The sequence below is a fragment of the Columba livia genome, chromosome 2 (genome assembly GCF_036013475.1).
Source record: "Columba livia isolate bColLiv1 breed racing homer chromosome 2, bColLiv1.pat.W.v2, whole genome shotgun sequence".
NCBI lineage: Eukaryota > Metazoa > Chordata > Aves > Columbiformes > Columbidae > Columba > Columba livia.
The window spans coordinates 83,767,635-83,785,538 of NC_088603.1; the positions used below are offsets into that span (position 1 = coordinate 83,767,635).

The window sequence follows — 17,904 nt, forward strand, 5'->3', positions numbered from 1 at the left end:
ACTGTCTTTTATAAAGCATTTTGTAAAGGAAAAATGCAGAGCCAACTTGATCCACATAAAATTATGGGTCCTGAGCTGATGAACAGCATGCAGGGGTGAGATCATACCATCATGACAGAGGCCTTCAGGAACCCATCCATTCAGTGGTCAATAGTAATTTTGAAGCTAAACAGAATAGAGGAGCTACTCGTAAATGAACAGAGAACACTGGGTAAATCCACCCTTTGCTCATATCTCAAGTATTTTGCACAATCCTTATTTTCCTTGTTTGATATCCAGGAGGACTTTGTGGAACTGAAGATGGTTCAGAGGAGAACAAAAAGGAACTATCAGAAGTATAGCATGGCTCGGTATAAGGGAATGGCTAACGCAGATGAGCAGCTCAAATTGGAGGGCTACTCATGAAGTCTTGCCCAGCAGGGAGAGGGAGCTTTGGAATGAGTTGTTGGTTTCTCCTTCCAATACAAGAACTAGGGGGCATCAAACAGGAGGCAGACCCAAAAAAACAAAGCAAGTTCATATGCTTTTTGTAAGGGAGTGTGGCTGGAAATTCATTGAAGATAAATCCATTGGGGGTTACAACACACGTAGAAACCAGGTTTAGATCAGGAGCCCTCTGAACAGCAGATAAGTGGAAGCTGGAAGAGCACAGAAAAGAAGTGTCACATCTTCCCTGGGCATCTCCATTTGGCGACTCTCAGAGACAGGACACTGGGCAGGTAGTTCTTTCTGAGCCTGTCCTGTTCTGAGAAAAAATCGAGAGCATATAATTGTGTGTAATACCAGCTATACCAGAGACAGGCGCAGGGAATATTTTTCCATCAGTTTTGAATATGTCACATGTAGAATTGCTCTCAATTACAGTGTGGTAACTTTCAGCTTGCATAGAACTACAGATGCTCCAGAGTATGGGGCAGAGAGGGGGATGGTTTCTGTGAAAGAACTGATGTCCTCCTTGGCACCCATGTTCCTGCTGTTGAATTATATGCTGCTCAGAGGGTGAGAATTTAGGCAGGAAGAGATATGTATCACTTGTTGGTTTTTGTAGCACCAGGCAAAGATAATGCAAGGGCTTGTGAAGCTCTTTCAAAACTACTAGTAGAAATGTTTTGTACAAGGACCAAGTATTAAATACAGGGAATATTAAATATTTGTTTTGTTGGAAAAGGAGTATGAGCAGGTGAGGGCCTGCAAAGAGAGAGGAAACAAATACCAAAATGTGGGTAGTATATCTTGTATGAAGTTCTGTGAAACATTTTAAGGACTTTCCGGTTCTTCTTGGGAAACACTTAAATCTCAGCTACAAAACTCTATGTCTCATTATGTTTTCTAAATGCCTCTTCCCTGATTATTTTTGTAATTGTTGGCATTAGTTTACTGTAAAATGTCATGCTACTTTCTTGGGCTGTACAATTCTTTTTCACTTTTTAGTGAAAAGCATCATTATACTTTGCTGTAACCTAAATTTATGAGGTTCACCAGTCAACAACGGCACAGCAAATGACCGTCAAACTAAGCTCCACATGTCCAGTTGTGCTTCATCAAAGTCAGTGACAAAATTCCCACTTGCTACAGTGAGAAGGGTTGGATAAGACCAAAATGTACCTGCTTTTGTTGGGAGTAAACTGGAATTAGGCACAGCTTAATTAGGAGTTAGGAAGACTAGAATTTAGGCTGCATCTTAGGATAAAATACTATTACTTCAGATGAAAGAGTAAACAACCTAGACAAACTTTAACCCCAAGTTATGTTTCTTAATGGCTCATGGTGTGTTTTTAATTATAAGGCTACATAATTGAAGGCAAATGAATTGAAGGGATACTAGGGAAATGAGCCAAATTCATACCTTCCCTTTTTAGAGCACTGCTTTAAAAGAGAAATTGAACATATTGCCTTCTGTTTTTATCAGCAATATTGCTTGTTAACAGTTTGTTTTGAAAATGTCGGTTTAGCATTATCAAATAGGTTTGTTCTGCTGTGGGTGAAGATGAGAGGTTTTGTGTCTCCAGTGGTGATGAGGTGAAAATTGTGTATTTTGAACTCATGTGAGTCTATGTTATTTGGATGGGCATACAAAAAGTTTGTTAGAGAATATGTAGCTCACAAAGAACATCAGTGGTAATTATACTAGTAGCCCTTATGTGTTATGATTTGCACTGGTATGTTGCCGTATCTAACCTCCTCCTTCTCACAGCAGGGCTCCCTCCTTTTCTAGAACGCTGCAATAAAATCCCAAATTTTCACAGCTTAATTCATATTCTGAACTTCCTCCCTGACCAGTTCTGTGCTTTTGTGCTTTGTTTTTCCATGTCGATGAGAACTGTTGGGTAGTTGTTTGTATTCCGAGAGCTCCTCCTTTCTTCACGGGTGTTGTGTACATCCTTACACAATCAGTACTTTGCAGTGCTGCCTGAACAGTGGCATGAAGTCTAAAGATGACTTGTATTTTGTGTTGGATGTCATATTCAGCAATCTTAAAGGGGTATTCTGCTGTTCAAGTACCATTTCTGATCACCCCAGTCTTCCTGAGAGTTTGGAGGGCTGGCCAGACATAGGGCTTTTTGCCTGGTGGCTGGAACTGTGCAAACTCTTCTTCTTGTCTTTCAGTGGTGAAAGTGGTGCTGGTAAGACAGAAAGCACTAAGCTGATTCTCAAGTTCTTGTCTGCAATGAGCCAACACTCCTTGGAGCTGTCCTGCAGAGAGACCACCTCCTGTGTGGAGCAAGCTATCCTGGAGAGCAGGTACTAGATCTTTCAATACCCATGTATTTTTTTCCAGAAGACATAAGCCTTGTCATTGAAATAGGAGCTTGCAATGTAGTTGGAGATGTGGGTGCATTTACTGAACAGTAAAATTACTGTTGGAAAGGAGGAAGTTTTCCTTTAAACAAAATTACCTGGCCACTCTAGGGAGTTGTGAGCACAGTGCAATATCTTAATGAAGTAAAAAGATGCAGACTTCTGAAATGGACGATACTTTAGTAGTGGGTTTCATTTTTGTTTTGGGCTGAATTCAGATAATCAGAGTAAGGGAAATGGGTGATGGGAGGGAAAAATTATTGGTTTCATTCGTATAGCCTGAGGATAAGGTAGAACAAGATACAGCACAGTGAAGATAAAGTGTGCAACTGGTAAAAGCATGCTGAGGAAGGGGAGGATAAGGAGAACTGATAAGACAGATGAGTAAAGGCATCAGATAAATTGGACTCACTCTATGCAAATGAAACAAAACCAGTCTTCAAATAAAATAACACATGGTTCTAAACCATTTAAAAACAAAGACAATTTTAGATGCTATTACTTTTGTTTATCATGCTTCATCTCTGTTTTACCTGCTGTATCTTGATGTAATTATTTTCTTTTTAATTGCCTTAGGACAAGAACTATTTTCCTTACCTCTGTCTAGCAATTTTTATGTGCTGAGATTGCTTATTTCTATAATTTGATTACTGCAACGAGAATTGAGTGCATCTTTTCAGCAGCTACAGATTAAGCTGCAGAGTAATTTAGTACGATTAATCTCCCTGTTGCTTGAATGCTTGCATCTTTTGACAGATAACTGAGATGTCTGTTGTTAGTAAATTGAGGATAATACTGATGATGTTGGCTGTGGCTGAGGAGGGTGTCAGAAGGGAGCTTTTTAGCGTGCGGTTCCTTTCAGCAGTCCCGTGTGAACCATTTGCATGCTGGTCACACGTTTACGCTCTTGTATTTTCACAGCCCAATTATGGAAGCTTTTGGCAACGCGAAGACTGTTTACAACAACAACTCCAGTCGCTTTGGGAAGTTTATTCAGCTGAACATCTGTCAGAAAGGAAACATTCAGGGAGGAAGAATTATAGATTGTATCCTTGTTTGGTGATTTTTACCCCTTGTTTGTGGGCAGCCCCCCCCGCCCCATCTACCTTCTCTGCTGAGGGCTGTTGTTTCATCTCATCCTGAAACATACACAGTTAAATGTAGCTGATGTAGGTGGGGAAGGGAAACAGTAACACCAAATTCTGCATGTGCTTGTGCACATGCACACATGCATTTTTGACAGGGAGGGTTTTATTTACTCTTGGAGAACCAGGATTTTGTGTTGCTACTGCTGGCATGGTTCATGTGCACGTTCCTACTTAGTGAGCTAAAACAGCCTCAGTTCTTGGGGACAACTTCAGTTGTCAGCTATTTCCCTCATTTATTATACCCAAAGATAAGCTTCTTGCTTTTCTGGAAAAGCATTTGAAAGAGCAGAGCTGCTGAATTTCTGCAGTGCAAGCATGGGTGGGTCAAATCCTTGGATTTGTCCCGCATTTGTTAAAATTGGACGATGAGCCAGCTGCACCAGAGCACCAGAGGTGTGGGGATGAGGAATGTACTGAGGGGATCCTACCTAGTGTTATGAACATAAGCAGCTTTTGCAGTGAGCTAAATTTCATCCTTAAAGCTGTTTCCAAGCTTTAGGGAAAACAAAAAGTAAAGGAAAGGAGATGTCATTTGAAATCCAGAACATGGCAAGTCCAGTTTTGATGGGATGGAGAAAAAGGAAGTGTGTGGGAACACATGGTATTAGAACATCTGCAATACTATCATTGTTACTACTTTATTCACCATGTTATGGCAGTAGGCATGTCGTAAGAAAAGACCATGATGTGCTTTTCCTATTGTCTCTAGTGAAAAAAGGACAATTAGAAATAGCTTGTGCATTAATTGCTTCTTACTTTATTCCTTAACTGAAGCTTTTCCTTCTGTCTATAGATTTATTGGAAAAAGTAAGTTGATCTTTGCTTTTACTCAGTTAATTTTGTTTGCTTTAATATTTTCTTTGACATTCTGGACAAAATGATTAAAAATGATTGCTTAAATGGAAACTATTTTTTACTTTGACAGAATCGTGTAGTAAGACAAAACCCCGGGGAAAGAAATTATCATATATTCTATGCTCTGCTGGCAGGGATAGAAGAGAGAGAGAAAGGTGAGTGGCAGAGTGCAAGTCACACGGCTGTAGTGGCTCTCTGCTAGCGGTCAGCCATGCTGACAGCAGTGGAGAATTTAACTGCAGAAACCCACTAACCCAAGCAGAGAAATGGGTTATTTATCCAGACGGGATTCAGTGAGTGTGAATTTGAGCTCAGCTTGATAAAGCAACCTGATTAGTTGAAGAATGTCACTGAGCTGCTAGTAATTTTTCTCCTAGTTTCTGCTGTGGCCCTGGGAAAATTACTTGGGGACAAACATGCTTCATTCTGTTCAAGCTGAATATTTTTGCTGGTACTAAATAACTCCACAGCAACAAAGAGAAATAATTTTGGTTCCCCTATCCCTCTCTCGTAAAGAATAAATCCACTGAACAAAAGAAATGACATTTGTATATGTACAAAAATGCCTAAAGCTGCCTCAGCATCTCCCTTTGGGCCTGCTATCTTTGCATGCTAAAAAGTAGAATTAACTCCACTGTGCAGCTAAATAAAGCAAAAAAACCCAGCCAAATAAAACCCCATATCTGATTTTCCTATAAAAATTTGTTTTGTACATCACCGTAACCTGAGCAAATTAATTATGAACTGTTTAACTCTGACATAGTAATTTGTGGCATGCTTTTGTTTTGGATTTTTTTTTTTTCATTTGTCCTCTTTTCTCTCCTCATTAGATGCTTTTTACTTATCTGTACCGGAGAACTACCACTACCTGAATCAATCTGGATGTATAGCGGATAAGACAATCAGTGACAAAGATTCTTTCAAGGAAGTCATTGTGAGTTGTTTCCCTAGTTCTTTATGCTTTAAAAATGCTGGTGGTAGATGTGCCTGCTGCCCATGGATAGAGCAGGGGACAAAGCCTTCTTGTGCTTACCTGCACCCTCATAGAAGAACTAAGCTTACAGGGACTGACATTTTCTCACAGCACTTCACTGTCATTTTGACTATGTCTTTACCTTCCTTACCAATAGCTGATTTTTACTCTAACATTTCAAATTGTGCTGTAATCCTTAAGTTTTGAAATGAAAATAATATCAGTTAGGGAGACAGCAAAGTATTTACATGCCTGTGCCCTTCCCTACATTGTTTTATATTACAAGTATGTCTGCTTCCCTGTTTTTCCATCCTAAAGCTTTGCCCAGATCATGCAGCATATACTGGGTCGAGTCTGCAGTGCAGCATGTGGGGAATGAAGCACCTGGGCTTCTGGGACCCTTCAAGTTGCAGCTGGGAAATGCAGTTGTATGGAGTAACTCAGACGATGGATTTGGAGGAAATGTAAACACAGATTAAAAGCCAGGCACTGATGGAAGAATGGCTTTGTGTCTTATACTCACACCAATAAGCTACAGCAATTCATCTATAGTGATTGTTAGGATAACTGTTACTTTCTTACTTCATCACTGAGGCGATATATGTTAGATGTTAAAAATCAGTAAAAATAATTAGGTTTATACCCTTCACCAAACTATTTTTGCTTAGTTGTGTTAACCTCTTTGCCAAATTGGCAAATTAATATGTAGTGGATGCAGCAATTATTTTTAATGTAAAACATCCTCATCCAGTATGGTGGAGGTGGGAGGGGTGTTGCAAAAGTTGGTGACTTACCTACATTATAGTCCCATGGCTTAAATTGCTTAGCACAGCATTTAATTCGTGCCCATCATCCCAGGGTAGGCAGAGCATGAAATCGGCTGGGCAGGTGATGCTTGCGTGCCACCCGCCGTGTGGGCACGCTTGCAGCAGGGGCCAGAAACCCCGCAGTGTGCCCTGGCCTGTCTTCTTCTATTACAGTCATCCCCTTTGGTTATTTTTATTGAGGTCGAAGTCCTGGAAACGTTACTTAAGTGAAACCTTTGTGGGAGAGAGGGAGGAACTGAATGGTGAGCATGGAGATGAACCTCCCAGTGCTTCTGCCTTTCTCAGTGCTCTGCTGTGAAAAGTGTTCTACACAAAATGCACCTTCAACCTTTATCTCTTCTCTTTCCATAACTGTGGGATGAATCTGAGACATTTTCATTTGTAACTGATGATTTGTAAAAGATAAAATGTGTCATGTATCATCTGTCAGACACCTGCAGTGGCCATAACCTGATGAAATTTAACAAGGGAAAGTGTAGAGTCCTGCATCTGGGCAGGAACAACCCCAGGTTCCAGTATAGGTTGGGAAATTACATATTAGAGAGCAGTGTAGAGGAAAGGGACCTGGGGGTCCTGGTGGACAACAGGATGACCATGAGCCAGCACTGTGCCCTTGTGGCCAGGAAGGCCAATGGCATCCTGGGGTGTATTAGAAGGGGGGTAGTTAGTAGATCGAGAGAGGTCCTCCTTCCCCTCTACTCCACCCTGGTGAGACCACATCTGGAATATTGTGCCCAGTTCTGGGCTCCTCAGATCAAGAAGGACAGGGAACTGCTGGAGAGGGTCCAGCGTAGGGCAACCAAGATGATTAAGGGAGTGGAGCACCTCCCTTATGAAGAAAGGCTGAGGGAGCTGGGTCTCTTTAGTTTGGAGAAGAGGAGACTAAGGGGGGACCTCATTAATGTTTATAAATATATAAAGGGTGAGTGCCATGAGGATGGAGCCAGGCTCTTCTCGGTGGCCAACAATGATAGGACAAGGGGTAATGGGATCAAGCTGGAACACAAGAGGTTCCGCTTAAATTTGAGAAGAAACTTCTTCTCAGTGAGGGTGACAGAGCACTGGAACAGGCTGCACAGGGAGGTTGTGGAGTCTCCTTCTCTGGAGACATTCAAAACCCGCCTGGACATGTTCCTGTGCGACCTCACCTAGGTGTTCCTGCTCCAGCAGGGGGATTGGACTAGATGATCTTTTGAGGTCCCTTCCAATCCCAAACATACTGTGATACTGTGATAACATGACTATAACTGTAGGGTATAAAACTGTGATCTGGTCTCAGACAGGCTCGTATTAGACCCAAATTTGGGAAATTCTGGTGATTCCAGAGGCATACAATTACTTATACCTTCTATGTCAGAGAAAAGTGTATGTTCTTCTTGTTTTAATATTTCTTTAGATAGAGATTTGTGATTCTCTTTGTTACATAGTTGAGCCTTGACCATTGCCATATTGGTAGTTCATGAATTCAACATGTGTTATCTAAATCTCTCTTTCTTGCTCAGTCTTGGCTCGATTTGCCAGACCACACTGCTAAGATGTGTGTTTGGGCTTCATGGCTTGCCCAGGATATGCTGCAGAAGTCCTCCTCTCAATTCTCCATGGCTGAGCCAACAAATGAGCAAATCTTACATGTTGTAGTGTTTCCTCCCCCATGCCTTGTTTTACCTACAAAGCTAATTGACAAAATGTGGTAAAAACCAGAAAAGGTTATGAGTTACTTGTGTAAGTTAGTGAAATTGCATCTGATGCACAACTTAATAGGACATTTCAATGTTTACACAGAGAATTTGAAAGCAAATTACAGGATCCTTACAGCAACAGAAAGAGATTCCTTAAAAACAGAGCTATAATGGCATGTTCCAAGTGGTCCTCATGATGTCTTGTGGTGTATTTGATTTGGGATGAAACCAAAGGAATTGACTTCGGAAGGCCCTCTGTCGGTCCTGACTTGCCTTTCTAAGGCCTCACAGCAGAATTGGTGGGTTCGTCGTCCCCATTTTTGAGTCATTGTGCGTGTTATTGAAGAAGCTCCCATGTCATTTCAGACCGCAATGGAAGTGATGCAGTTCAGCAAGGAGGAGGTGCGAGAAGTTTTGAGGCTGTTGGCTGGCATTTTGCATCTAGGAAACATTGAGTTCATCACTGCTGGTGGGGCACAGGTGTCCTTTAAAACAGGTGAGAAGGTTGTGCTTCCTTGTTGTATGTAGATGTTTCTTGAGATTGTGAAAGTTACATTTATTGCTAGTATATCTGACTATAGCAAGGACAAACAGTGGAAGGCTCTTACTGCTTTTTAGCGCCTGTAAATGTTGGTTAAAATAATGTTTTTTTTGGGTTGTTTTTGACAGATTAGTTTGACAAATTAGTTTGCTGCTGGATGCTAGGTCTTAAGTAGGAAAGACCTTAGACATGTATTTATTCCATTAATAGTAGTGAAATTCCATTTTAATCTAATTCCTTCTATCATGGTTTAACCCCAGCTGGCAACTAAGCACCACACAGCTGCTCACTCACTCCCTCCCCTGCAGTGGAATTGGGGTAGAATTGGAAAAGTAAAAGTGAGAAAATTTGTGGCTTGAGATAAAGACAGTTTAATAGGTAAAGCAAAACAAGGAATTCATTCATTGCTCCCCATCCTCAGGAAAGCAGGGCTTTATCACACTTAACAGTTACTTGGGAGGACGAAAACCACCACTCCGAATGTCCCTCCCTTCCTTCTTCTTCCTCCAGCTTTACATACTGAGCATGACATTACATGGTGTGGAATATCCCTTTGGTCAGTTGGGGTCAATTGTCCCAGCAGTGTCCCCTCCCAGCTTCTTGTGCACCGCCAACCTGCTCGCTGGTGGGGTGCCGTGAGAAGCAGAAAAGGTCTTGACTCTGTGTAAGCACTGCTTAATGGTAACTAAAACATCCCTGGGTTATTAACAGTGTTTCCAGAACAAAACTAAAACACAGCTCCACATTAGCTACTATGAAGAAAATTACCTCTACCCCAGCCAAAACCAGCACACTTCTTTGAAACATTCTCAAGCTGACAAAACATAGTGCTCGCACCTTGAACTGAGGTCTCCACTGAAGGTATCTTGTGTTAGAGCTTTCAGTACCTCAGTTACAAATCCAGAGTGTGTGCTGGTATGTCTAAATATGGGGCTGGTGAGAATTTTAAAAGCTTGTCCAAATACGGCAATGAAGCGTAGCATTACATTCTGCTTTATATACCACATTACAGCAAAATTGCAATTTAAATTATGCATGTAAGAAAAAAAAAAATCATTGCTTTTCTTTATCCTCATCATCCCTAGGGAAGCTGAAAGGCATTCATGTGGACACAGAGTGAATTACTGTTTGTATCTTGGAAAATATGTTAGTGTAAGCAGTAGGTTGATTTAATCCTCCACATGTAACATTAAGAGGAAAATAAATATTTGTTATTTACTTGTGATGAATTTTTACTGCTAAATTCCTTCAGCTGTGCTTATTTATGATACTGTGGCTTTTCATGAACAGCAAAAACATATCCTAGAATCTCTAGTTGTGTTTTTATCTCTGGTCCCCTATCCCCTTCATTTTAGACACATCCTAAATGGTGGTAATAATAATAATAATAATTGGTTTCATAGCCTTATACATTCAAGGAAATATTTGCATGTCTCTTTATTTTGCCAGCTCTGGGTAGGTCTGCTGAACTACTGGGGCTGGACTCCACACAGCTAACTGAAGCGTTGACACAGAGGTCAATGATACTCAGGGGAGAAGAAATCCTAACACCTCTTAGTATACAACAGGTAAAGACAGCTCAGTTTCAACGTGCTTTTTGGGTCTGTTAAATACATGGCTCAGACTTTGAGTCCAGTGAAATCACTGGCTGCTCAAGATCGGAAGTTTAGATCATGAATCAGAGTTGCTTTCAAAAATACTACATAGCTTTTTGGGAAGGGTGTAATTGGTTTTTATATAAATTTCTGTATATCTCATCGTGTCATTCTAGCTAGGGCTTGTAGCTTGGCTCTTGTTAGTAAGTCTGATTGCTTACCATTTTTTTCCAAAATCGAATCATGTAGGCTGATATTTTTCATTATGTACATTTGGGTCAGGTACGCGTTTTTGAAAGCAAAATAACTTTATTATTTACAAGAAGGGGATTAGAAAAAGGTATACATAACATTATGCTTGCCTCTAGAAAGGTCTAAATTAAGGTGTTATTTCCTAGCCTCTCTTTTCTTCTTCTGCACCGTAAGTCTATAATTTCCTATTTTTTGAGTGCTTTAGTGTTAAAATATAATTTTAAAGCTGTGTAGGTGTACATCTGTTGTAACATACACTGTTGATGTTTAAATCAGGACTCTCTGTAACTGTTAATACAATTGCTGTAAAGGTACATAGTAACACAGACCGGCTTGCATTATACCTTGCTTTATGCTGTGCAAGGGACACTGACCGGCAAAGCGGTAAATTCTCAGTTACAGGGGTGACTGATGTGTTGTGTGTTCTTTCGTTAATGCAGGCAATAGACAGCAGAGATTCTATGGCTATGGCACTTTATTCTCAGTGTTTTGCTTGGGTCATCAAGAAAATCAACAGCAGAATCAGAAGCAAGGAAGACTTCAAGTCCATTGGAATTTTGGACATATTTGGATTTGAAAACTTTGAGGTAAGTTTCAAAACTTTGTGCAGATGGATTGTGTGATACTTATGCTTCATCATTCTACATATCTTTGTCATCTTCTCTGGAACTTGATAATTAAACATGTTGCAACTTAAAGCAGTTCCTTGTTTGCAAAGTAGAATATTTGGAGTCTGTGCATTTTTCAAAAATTCTTGTCTCTTCAGGTAAACCGTTTTGAGCAGTTCAATATTAACTATGCAAATGAAAAGCTTCAGGAGTATTTCAACAAGCACATATTTTCCTTGGAGCAACTAGAATACAGCAGGTAAGAGGTACAGGTGAAATGTGAAAGAATTTTTAAAATGTCAGTGTTCACTTGAAATCTGGGTTATCAGCTACCTTTGCTTTCTTCGAAAATCTAGTCTGGGGCTGTGCATTTTTTAAAAGCAAGCTGATATTGCTGTATTTTCCAACAAAAATCTTCCTATTTCTCTATTTAAAATATTTTCCTTGTACTTGTGAATGAAAAGGCCCTCCTTCTGTTTTTTAGGGAAGGACTAGTTTGGGAGGATATTGACTGGACAGACAATGGAGAGTGCTTGGATCTTATTGAAAAGGTAATAAAGAATTTGATACCAGTACCTATTTCTAGTTTTTATTCTTAAAACACTCGCCAACACAAAGAACACATGAAGAGAATGGTAACTCTTTCATGTTTAAGTAGTGATCTTTCAGTCACATCTCTTTCATGTATGGACATGTTCTACATTATATTGTAAGCTCAATATACACGTCTTTCATTGTTTTAACTTTTAACAGTATACAAAAGCAATATTTGGAGATGATTAATAAGAATAGAAAGAGGAAGCAGAAAAAATGACAGTCTCTTGCTCCTGTGATGTCTTTTTGTGGGATGCGAGTAATCCTCATTTGTTGCCTGCTGATTTTTGCTTCATCTATAATTTTGTTTGTCCTCTTATTTGTACTAAGGAAAGATGCCAAAGAGCATGAAGTTTCTGCAGAGTTTTTGGTAGGATCGTTAGCGGTGACAGGCAGATGAGGTCTAATTTCACCACCTAGAACTGATAACTCTGGCTGGATGACAAAACCGAAGAGATATATTTTTCCATCTGTGTTCACTTCTGCCAGCTTGTACAGTAGCGTGAGTTTATCTCCGCAGCAGGGAGCGTGGCCGCCGGAGTTCAGGCGATGGCAGAAGCTCAGGGCAGCGGGCAGGGGATCCAGCTGCCGGGACGTGACGGCTGTCAGGGCGCTGGGGTTTGTCGGGAGCTGCTCTGTGCCAGTGGGAAGCGGCTTATGAAAATGTGCACCTGGAGAACTGTGTTTTTCTGAGGGGCTGTATCAACCTGAAGCATGCTGGACACATTCATTGACTGCGGGGTAGCTTGCTTTGTTTGCAGCCTCCTCTGGTATGAGAAGCAGGGAACATCAAAGGAGATTACACAGAGGCATATGCAAAGCTAAGGGAGGTTTTGTTTCATGCAGTGTGGAGTTAAACTGTGTGTCTTTTGGTATGCCTCTGGGTGCTAAAAGTTTGCATTGATTCAACAAGTAAGTAGACAATTTCATGGAAGAAAAATTTTTGAAAGGCTGTTTACACAAACTCCTCAGATTTAAGGGAGATCTCGCTGGAGATCTTGGAGGCTGGAGTTATATATTCTGGAGCAATCTCATTGTATGCAGCTAAAAACTCCATCAGGAGAACTGTTGCTTCTTCCAGTAGCTTTTTTTTCTTTATTTTGCCCGTATATCATATTTTGCCCGTGTATCATATGCTGTACGTTTCAAAAGGAGTGTTACCAGAAAAACAGGATTGCAGTCCTCTGTGAGAGTGGGCTTTTAGTCATGTACGGCTGGTTTTGTGCCTCTCTGCACATGATAATTTCAAGAACTTTGTAGGTTTTTCAAACTGGGGACAAGGTCTGTGTCCATCTGTGCACTAATTCATCTTCTGCCTGTTCTTGCTGTTGTAGAAACTGGGCCTCTTGGCGCTCATCAATGAAGAGAGCCATTTTCCTCAAGCTACTGACTCCACCTTGCTGGAGAAGTTGAATACCCAGCATGCTGTACGTGATGTTTTGCTCATGTATTCTATGCAAATACGGAGGGTCTTCTGTAGAAAATTATGGCTCAAATATATGGGTGCATAAGTGTAGAGGATGTTTTGGATGTGATCCTACTTCTGTGGCAATCCATGTCATTTGCTGTCAAGGCTGAGTTGGCTACCTGGAAGAACGCACCCTTGTTACTGTCCAGTTAAAGATTTTCATATTGGTGAATAAGCCAAGTTCTGCTCTGAGAGCTCTGACAACCTGCAGTAACACAAATTAGGTAGATCTTCAGTTTCCTTTGATTTAATGAAGTATTCATCTTGATGTAATTTACCAAAAGGTTGCTGTTTCCTCCATCTGGATTAGTGTTACCTTTATTTGTGATCCTAGAATTATTTTTGAGAATTTCTGGGATACGAGCGTATGTCTACCAATCTTCGTAACTGCCAGTTTAAGACAGAGCCTTCTTTTTCAAAGTATCTTTAATAGATGGTTCTGCCAGATGGGTTCAGGATTAGCATAATGCCTTTTTAGATACTATAAATCTGTTATTACTGCATTTGAAGCAGCCCAGACTAACAAATCCTATTATTGTTATAAGTTGGTTGTTTGCTTTCGGAGCACTAATCTTTCATGGAATTCACTGGAAGACAAGGGTTTGTTTAGATCTGCGTTGAGAGGATAATGTGATCCTTTATATCATTCCACACCCTGACCCCCCCAAAATATTTTTCTCTTTCCTTTCCCGTCCACTTAGAACAATCCGTTTTACGTAAAACCAAGAGTTGCCGTTCACAACTTTGGAGTGAAGCACTATGCTGGGGAGGTAATTTTCTTTTCTTTATTTGCTGAAATTACTCCAAGCAGAGTTTTCATTAGCTTAATTTTACCCTGAGGCTGCTGAAAATTAACTAAAGTGCTCTGGTCCCTCAGTGCTTTTTACAGCACCGCTGTTGTGAGAGGTGCCCGATTACTTGGCTTGTTGTTTGAACCAGCTCTGTTTCCTGTTAGGTCCAGTATGATGTCAGGGGGATCTTGGAGAAGAACAGAGATACTTTCAGAGACGATCTCCTCAACTTGTTACGTGAAAGCAGGTATGTTTCTGCAATTTTCATTTAGGGGTGTCATATCTGCCAGAGTTTGAATACATTAGATGTTGCATAGCATCAGACCTTGACAGAGTTGAAAGGATCAGAGGTACCTGTAAGCACATCTGACTGAAATCGGTTCTCACTAAGTTGTGTTTTCCCACATGGTGCAGTAATTCATCCCTGTTCAGTCCAGGGGGTTGCTAGAGAGCTCACTTGCTACTCATAGGCAGTGTGCATGCATGGGTTTTTTTTGCTTTACACACAGCCTGATTTTGCTTGTATTCCTGGCTTTCCCTGATTTGGGTGAAAGCTTAGTGTCAGAGACCTACTACAGTGCAAATTCCCGTATAGTAATTGCTTAAAAGGGAGAATTTCTTTCAAGATTTATGTGACAGAAAGTCTGAGCTTGGATGTCTTTGGTACCTGCATGCCTCCTGTCATTCTGCTGTGGTGGGTGCTCTGTGAGCTGGAGCGGTGCCACATCCCTTTCTGTAGGTGTACGGTTGAGACTTCAGGACACACAGCGAGGTGACAGAGGAGGACAGAGCTAAGCCTGGGTGTCACCCATCCTGCCTCGCTGTGGGAGTTGCTTGCTTGTTAATCTCTTAAGCCCTTCTGTGCGGGGCAAACTTGAATAAGCGTTTCCCTCTGTGTGTTGTTTGTTCTGGTTTCATGATGTATCTGACATAACATCTGTCAATTCAGGTATGTAGGTAAAAGTAATAAATGAGCTAGAGCTGCTGGGCCTGGTTTTGCTCTTGCACCAACGTCTGTCTGGAGCAACTCCAATGAAGTTAAAAGATCTGCATTTCTGTAGAGTGGTAAGAGGAGGATAGCAGACTGATAGTGCAGCATACTCTGCTGGTATCTGAAAGTGAGGCTCTTGTGGGTGGTTATTTTGTATTAATGGCCCCAAACAAACGGGAAGTCTGGTTTTTTAGTCGTTGTCCAGGTATAGTTCCCATTACAATCAGCTGGAGTTTTGGTTGAGTGGATGGAGGAACTTCACACTTCTTTTCCCTGCTGATGTGGTGGCAGGGGAGAGGACAGAACCTGTTTGTTTTGTTTTGCCTTATTTTGGTTTGGGTTTTTTTATTCCTTTGCATAAATTCTTCAAAGGCAAAACCTATAGTTTATTAAAAATTGTGGAGAAAATCATTAAGCTTTTTTTTTTTTCCATGGAGGAGCTTCTTTTCAAGGTGCAGTGATTTCTTTGCATTCTATAGTGGTAAACCTTGTAGTCTGTTAAGATATACTTCAGAGATTGTTTTTTTTTTTCCTTCCCATTTCAGTCTTGATTTCATCTATGATCTGTTTGAACATGTCTCAAGTCGCAACAATCAAGACACTCTTAAATGTGGAAGCAAGCACCGAAAACCCACTGTCAGTCTCCAGTTCAAGGTTAGTTAATGTGTTGTCTCTGCTGTGTAGCTAATCAGTTATTGATAAACCCTGTTCAGTAAAGAACAGTTGCAGATTAAAGCAGGCAAAACTTCAGCATTAAAACGTTGCTGTCTCTTCTGTGAAAATGCACTTACTAATCAACTGATTGACGATAGCTTCAAGCAGAAACTAACCTTTGCATCACGCCACCTGCACAAAACTCCCGTTGCTTTCCACTTGCTTATTTGTCCTTATTTTAAAGCTCATCTGTGAAGTGGGTCACCGTACTCCCGGTTTTTCTTTCTAATCTAAAACCAACCACAAAGTGGCACAAAGCCTTACAGCAGTGCTGTCTGCTAAGAAGAATAAGTACTGAATAAATACCTCATTAAGGTGTTGCCTTTTTAGATTGAAGTTTAGAAAGCATTTTCATTAAACACCTTTTTATGAGGCTTTATAGCCCTACCATCAAAAATGGCATCAAATTGAAATCTAGCATAAAGTCTATCTGCAAATTATGTAAAACAGAAAGATTGGCACAAAACCTTCTCTAAATTGTGTAAGTACAAGTCTGGATTAGTTGTCTTTCATTTTGTTTGAATTAATATACATTTGTGCTGTTCATTCACTTTTACTTAAAAAGGGAGCAGACTCAAACCCCTTGAGGGCAGATTTTCTCCTAACAGACTATTGCAGGCTGTTGGACAGAATAGCAGGGCGTGTGTGCTGGAACACACACCGTGTCTTTTCTTAAAAAACACTAATGTTATATTTCCTGGACAGCTTGCTCAGTGCTACCGTTGCTCATCTCGGGCAATGCCCACTTGTGATGCGGTGGTGGTATTATTTGCTAGCTCTCTGGGGCGGCAGAAGGTACTATTTCCACTTAGTCATTTGTACCTGTGCAAAGTAGATCTTTAAGATATTACTATATAAAAATTGATCATATTTTTGCATGCACTTGGCAAGGTAGAACGTAACACAGAGTTCCTTTTAGTCTTGGTCAGAGCCCCTGGGCAATGTAAAACATGGTAAAACATGAAATCAGAACATTGTTGCCCCTTATCTGAAGCTGCAGTAACTGGCCGTTAACCAGCCAAACTGCTTTACGAGAGGTTGACCTTCACATCATCCTGTTCCCAAAGAATTAGGTTGAGTGGTTTTTTCCATGTTTCAAAGCCTTCCAGGGTTTAGTCCATCTTGTTTCAACTGAAGATAAGAACTTTACCTTCACAGTTTTATTCTCATGATAGGTTGGTTAACTCTTCTTTTCATTTGACAGCCTGCCTAATGCGGGCCTGGGGGTGAGGATAGCTGAGCTCGGGCACCATCTGCTTCAGCCTATTGCTTAAAGCAGGACAAACTTCAGATTAGCTCGTCACCTGACAGTGACTTAAAGGCATGCAGCACTGTGTAGAATCGGGCTGTCTGTAGCACAGATGAATGTGAAAACAGATTAAATCATTTTTGTTTAGACTGACCAACTTGGCAGTCTCTCTAGGTAGCAGACTGTGTTGTTAAAAGTCTGAGAACTGGCTTGGTTGCCCGTAAATATTGTAAGTTCACACAGGTTTAATACGGATGAAACCTTTACTTTTTGAAACTGCAAGTATTTGTTTCTAGGTGAAAATATTTGTCTTTGTACATTCTGGATGTTTAATGTTTGCTATGTAGACTGGCAAAGGCAAACAAACCGCAGAACTATTGTTTTATGTTCCCACTCACTTCACCGTTTGCTCCTTTTGCTGTGTACCAGCTCCTGTGCACAGCCACAGCTCTGCCTCTTGCCTTTATCACTTAGTGTTTAATCATCAAGAAAGCCCTTGGTTTGCCTATTAAAGCAAGAATTTGTTGCAACAGGCTGCTATTGGCAGTTTCGCTCCAAAATATATGGTAGGACACAGTGTTGCTGCTTTTAAGAAGTGAGTTTTCTGTCTTCTTGGCAGCCTGCTCTGTATTCTCTCCGCTGCCTGGCACCCCGTGCCACCTTAGAGGGGTGAAACGTCATCATTGCTAGCTTTCTGGGCTCTTTGGAGCAAGACTTCAGTTTAAAATGGTTTCTCATACTTAATGATAGAAAATGAGGCAAGTTGGAATAAGATATGGAATGACGGCTCAGGAGGGAAAGGGGTGGATGTGTAATTAAA

The 17,904-nt window shown here is 40.8% G+C and overlaps 1 protein-coding gene across 1 annotated transcript in view; it reads left to right on the forward strand.

Moving 5' to 3' along the window:
• Window positions 1-17,904, forward strand: part of MYO10 (myosin X) — a 162,180-nt gene that overhangs the window by 87,726 nt on the left and 56,550 nt on the right. Inside the window, exons 5-18 of the mRNA XM_065052621.1 lie at window positions 2,608-2,742; window positions 3,721-3,845; window positions 4,741-4,754; window positions 4,873-4,957; window positions 5,633-5,736; window positions 8,648-8,777; window positions 10,272-10,390; window positions 11,110-11,256; window positions 11,436-11,536; window positions 11,762-11,828; window positions 13,206-13,298; window positions 14,041-14,109; window positions 14,295-14,377; window positions 15,667-15,775. Coding sequence (XP_064908693.1) covers window positions 2,608-2,742; window positions 3,721-3,845; window positions 4,741-4,754; window positions 4,873-4,957; window positions 5,633-5,736; window positions 8,648-8,777; window positions 10,272-10,390; window positions 11,110-11,256; window positions 11,436-11,536; window positions 11,762-11,828; window positions 13,206-13,298; window positions 14,041-14,109; window positions 14,295-14,377; window positions 15,667-15,775 — 1,381 coding nt within the window. The remainder of the gene's footprint in view (window positions 1-2,607; window positions 2,743-3,720; window positions 3,846-4,740; window positions 4,755-4,872; window positions 4,958-5,632; window positions 5,737-8,647; window positions 8,778-10,271; window positions 10,391-11,109; window positions 11,257-11,435; window positions 11,537-11,761; window positions 11,829-13,205; window positions 13,299-14,040; window positions 14,110-14,294; window positions 14,378-15,666; window positions 15,776-17,904) is intronic.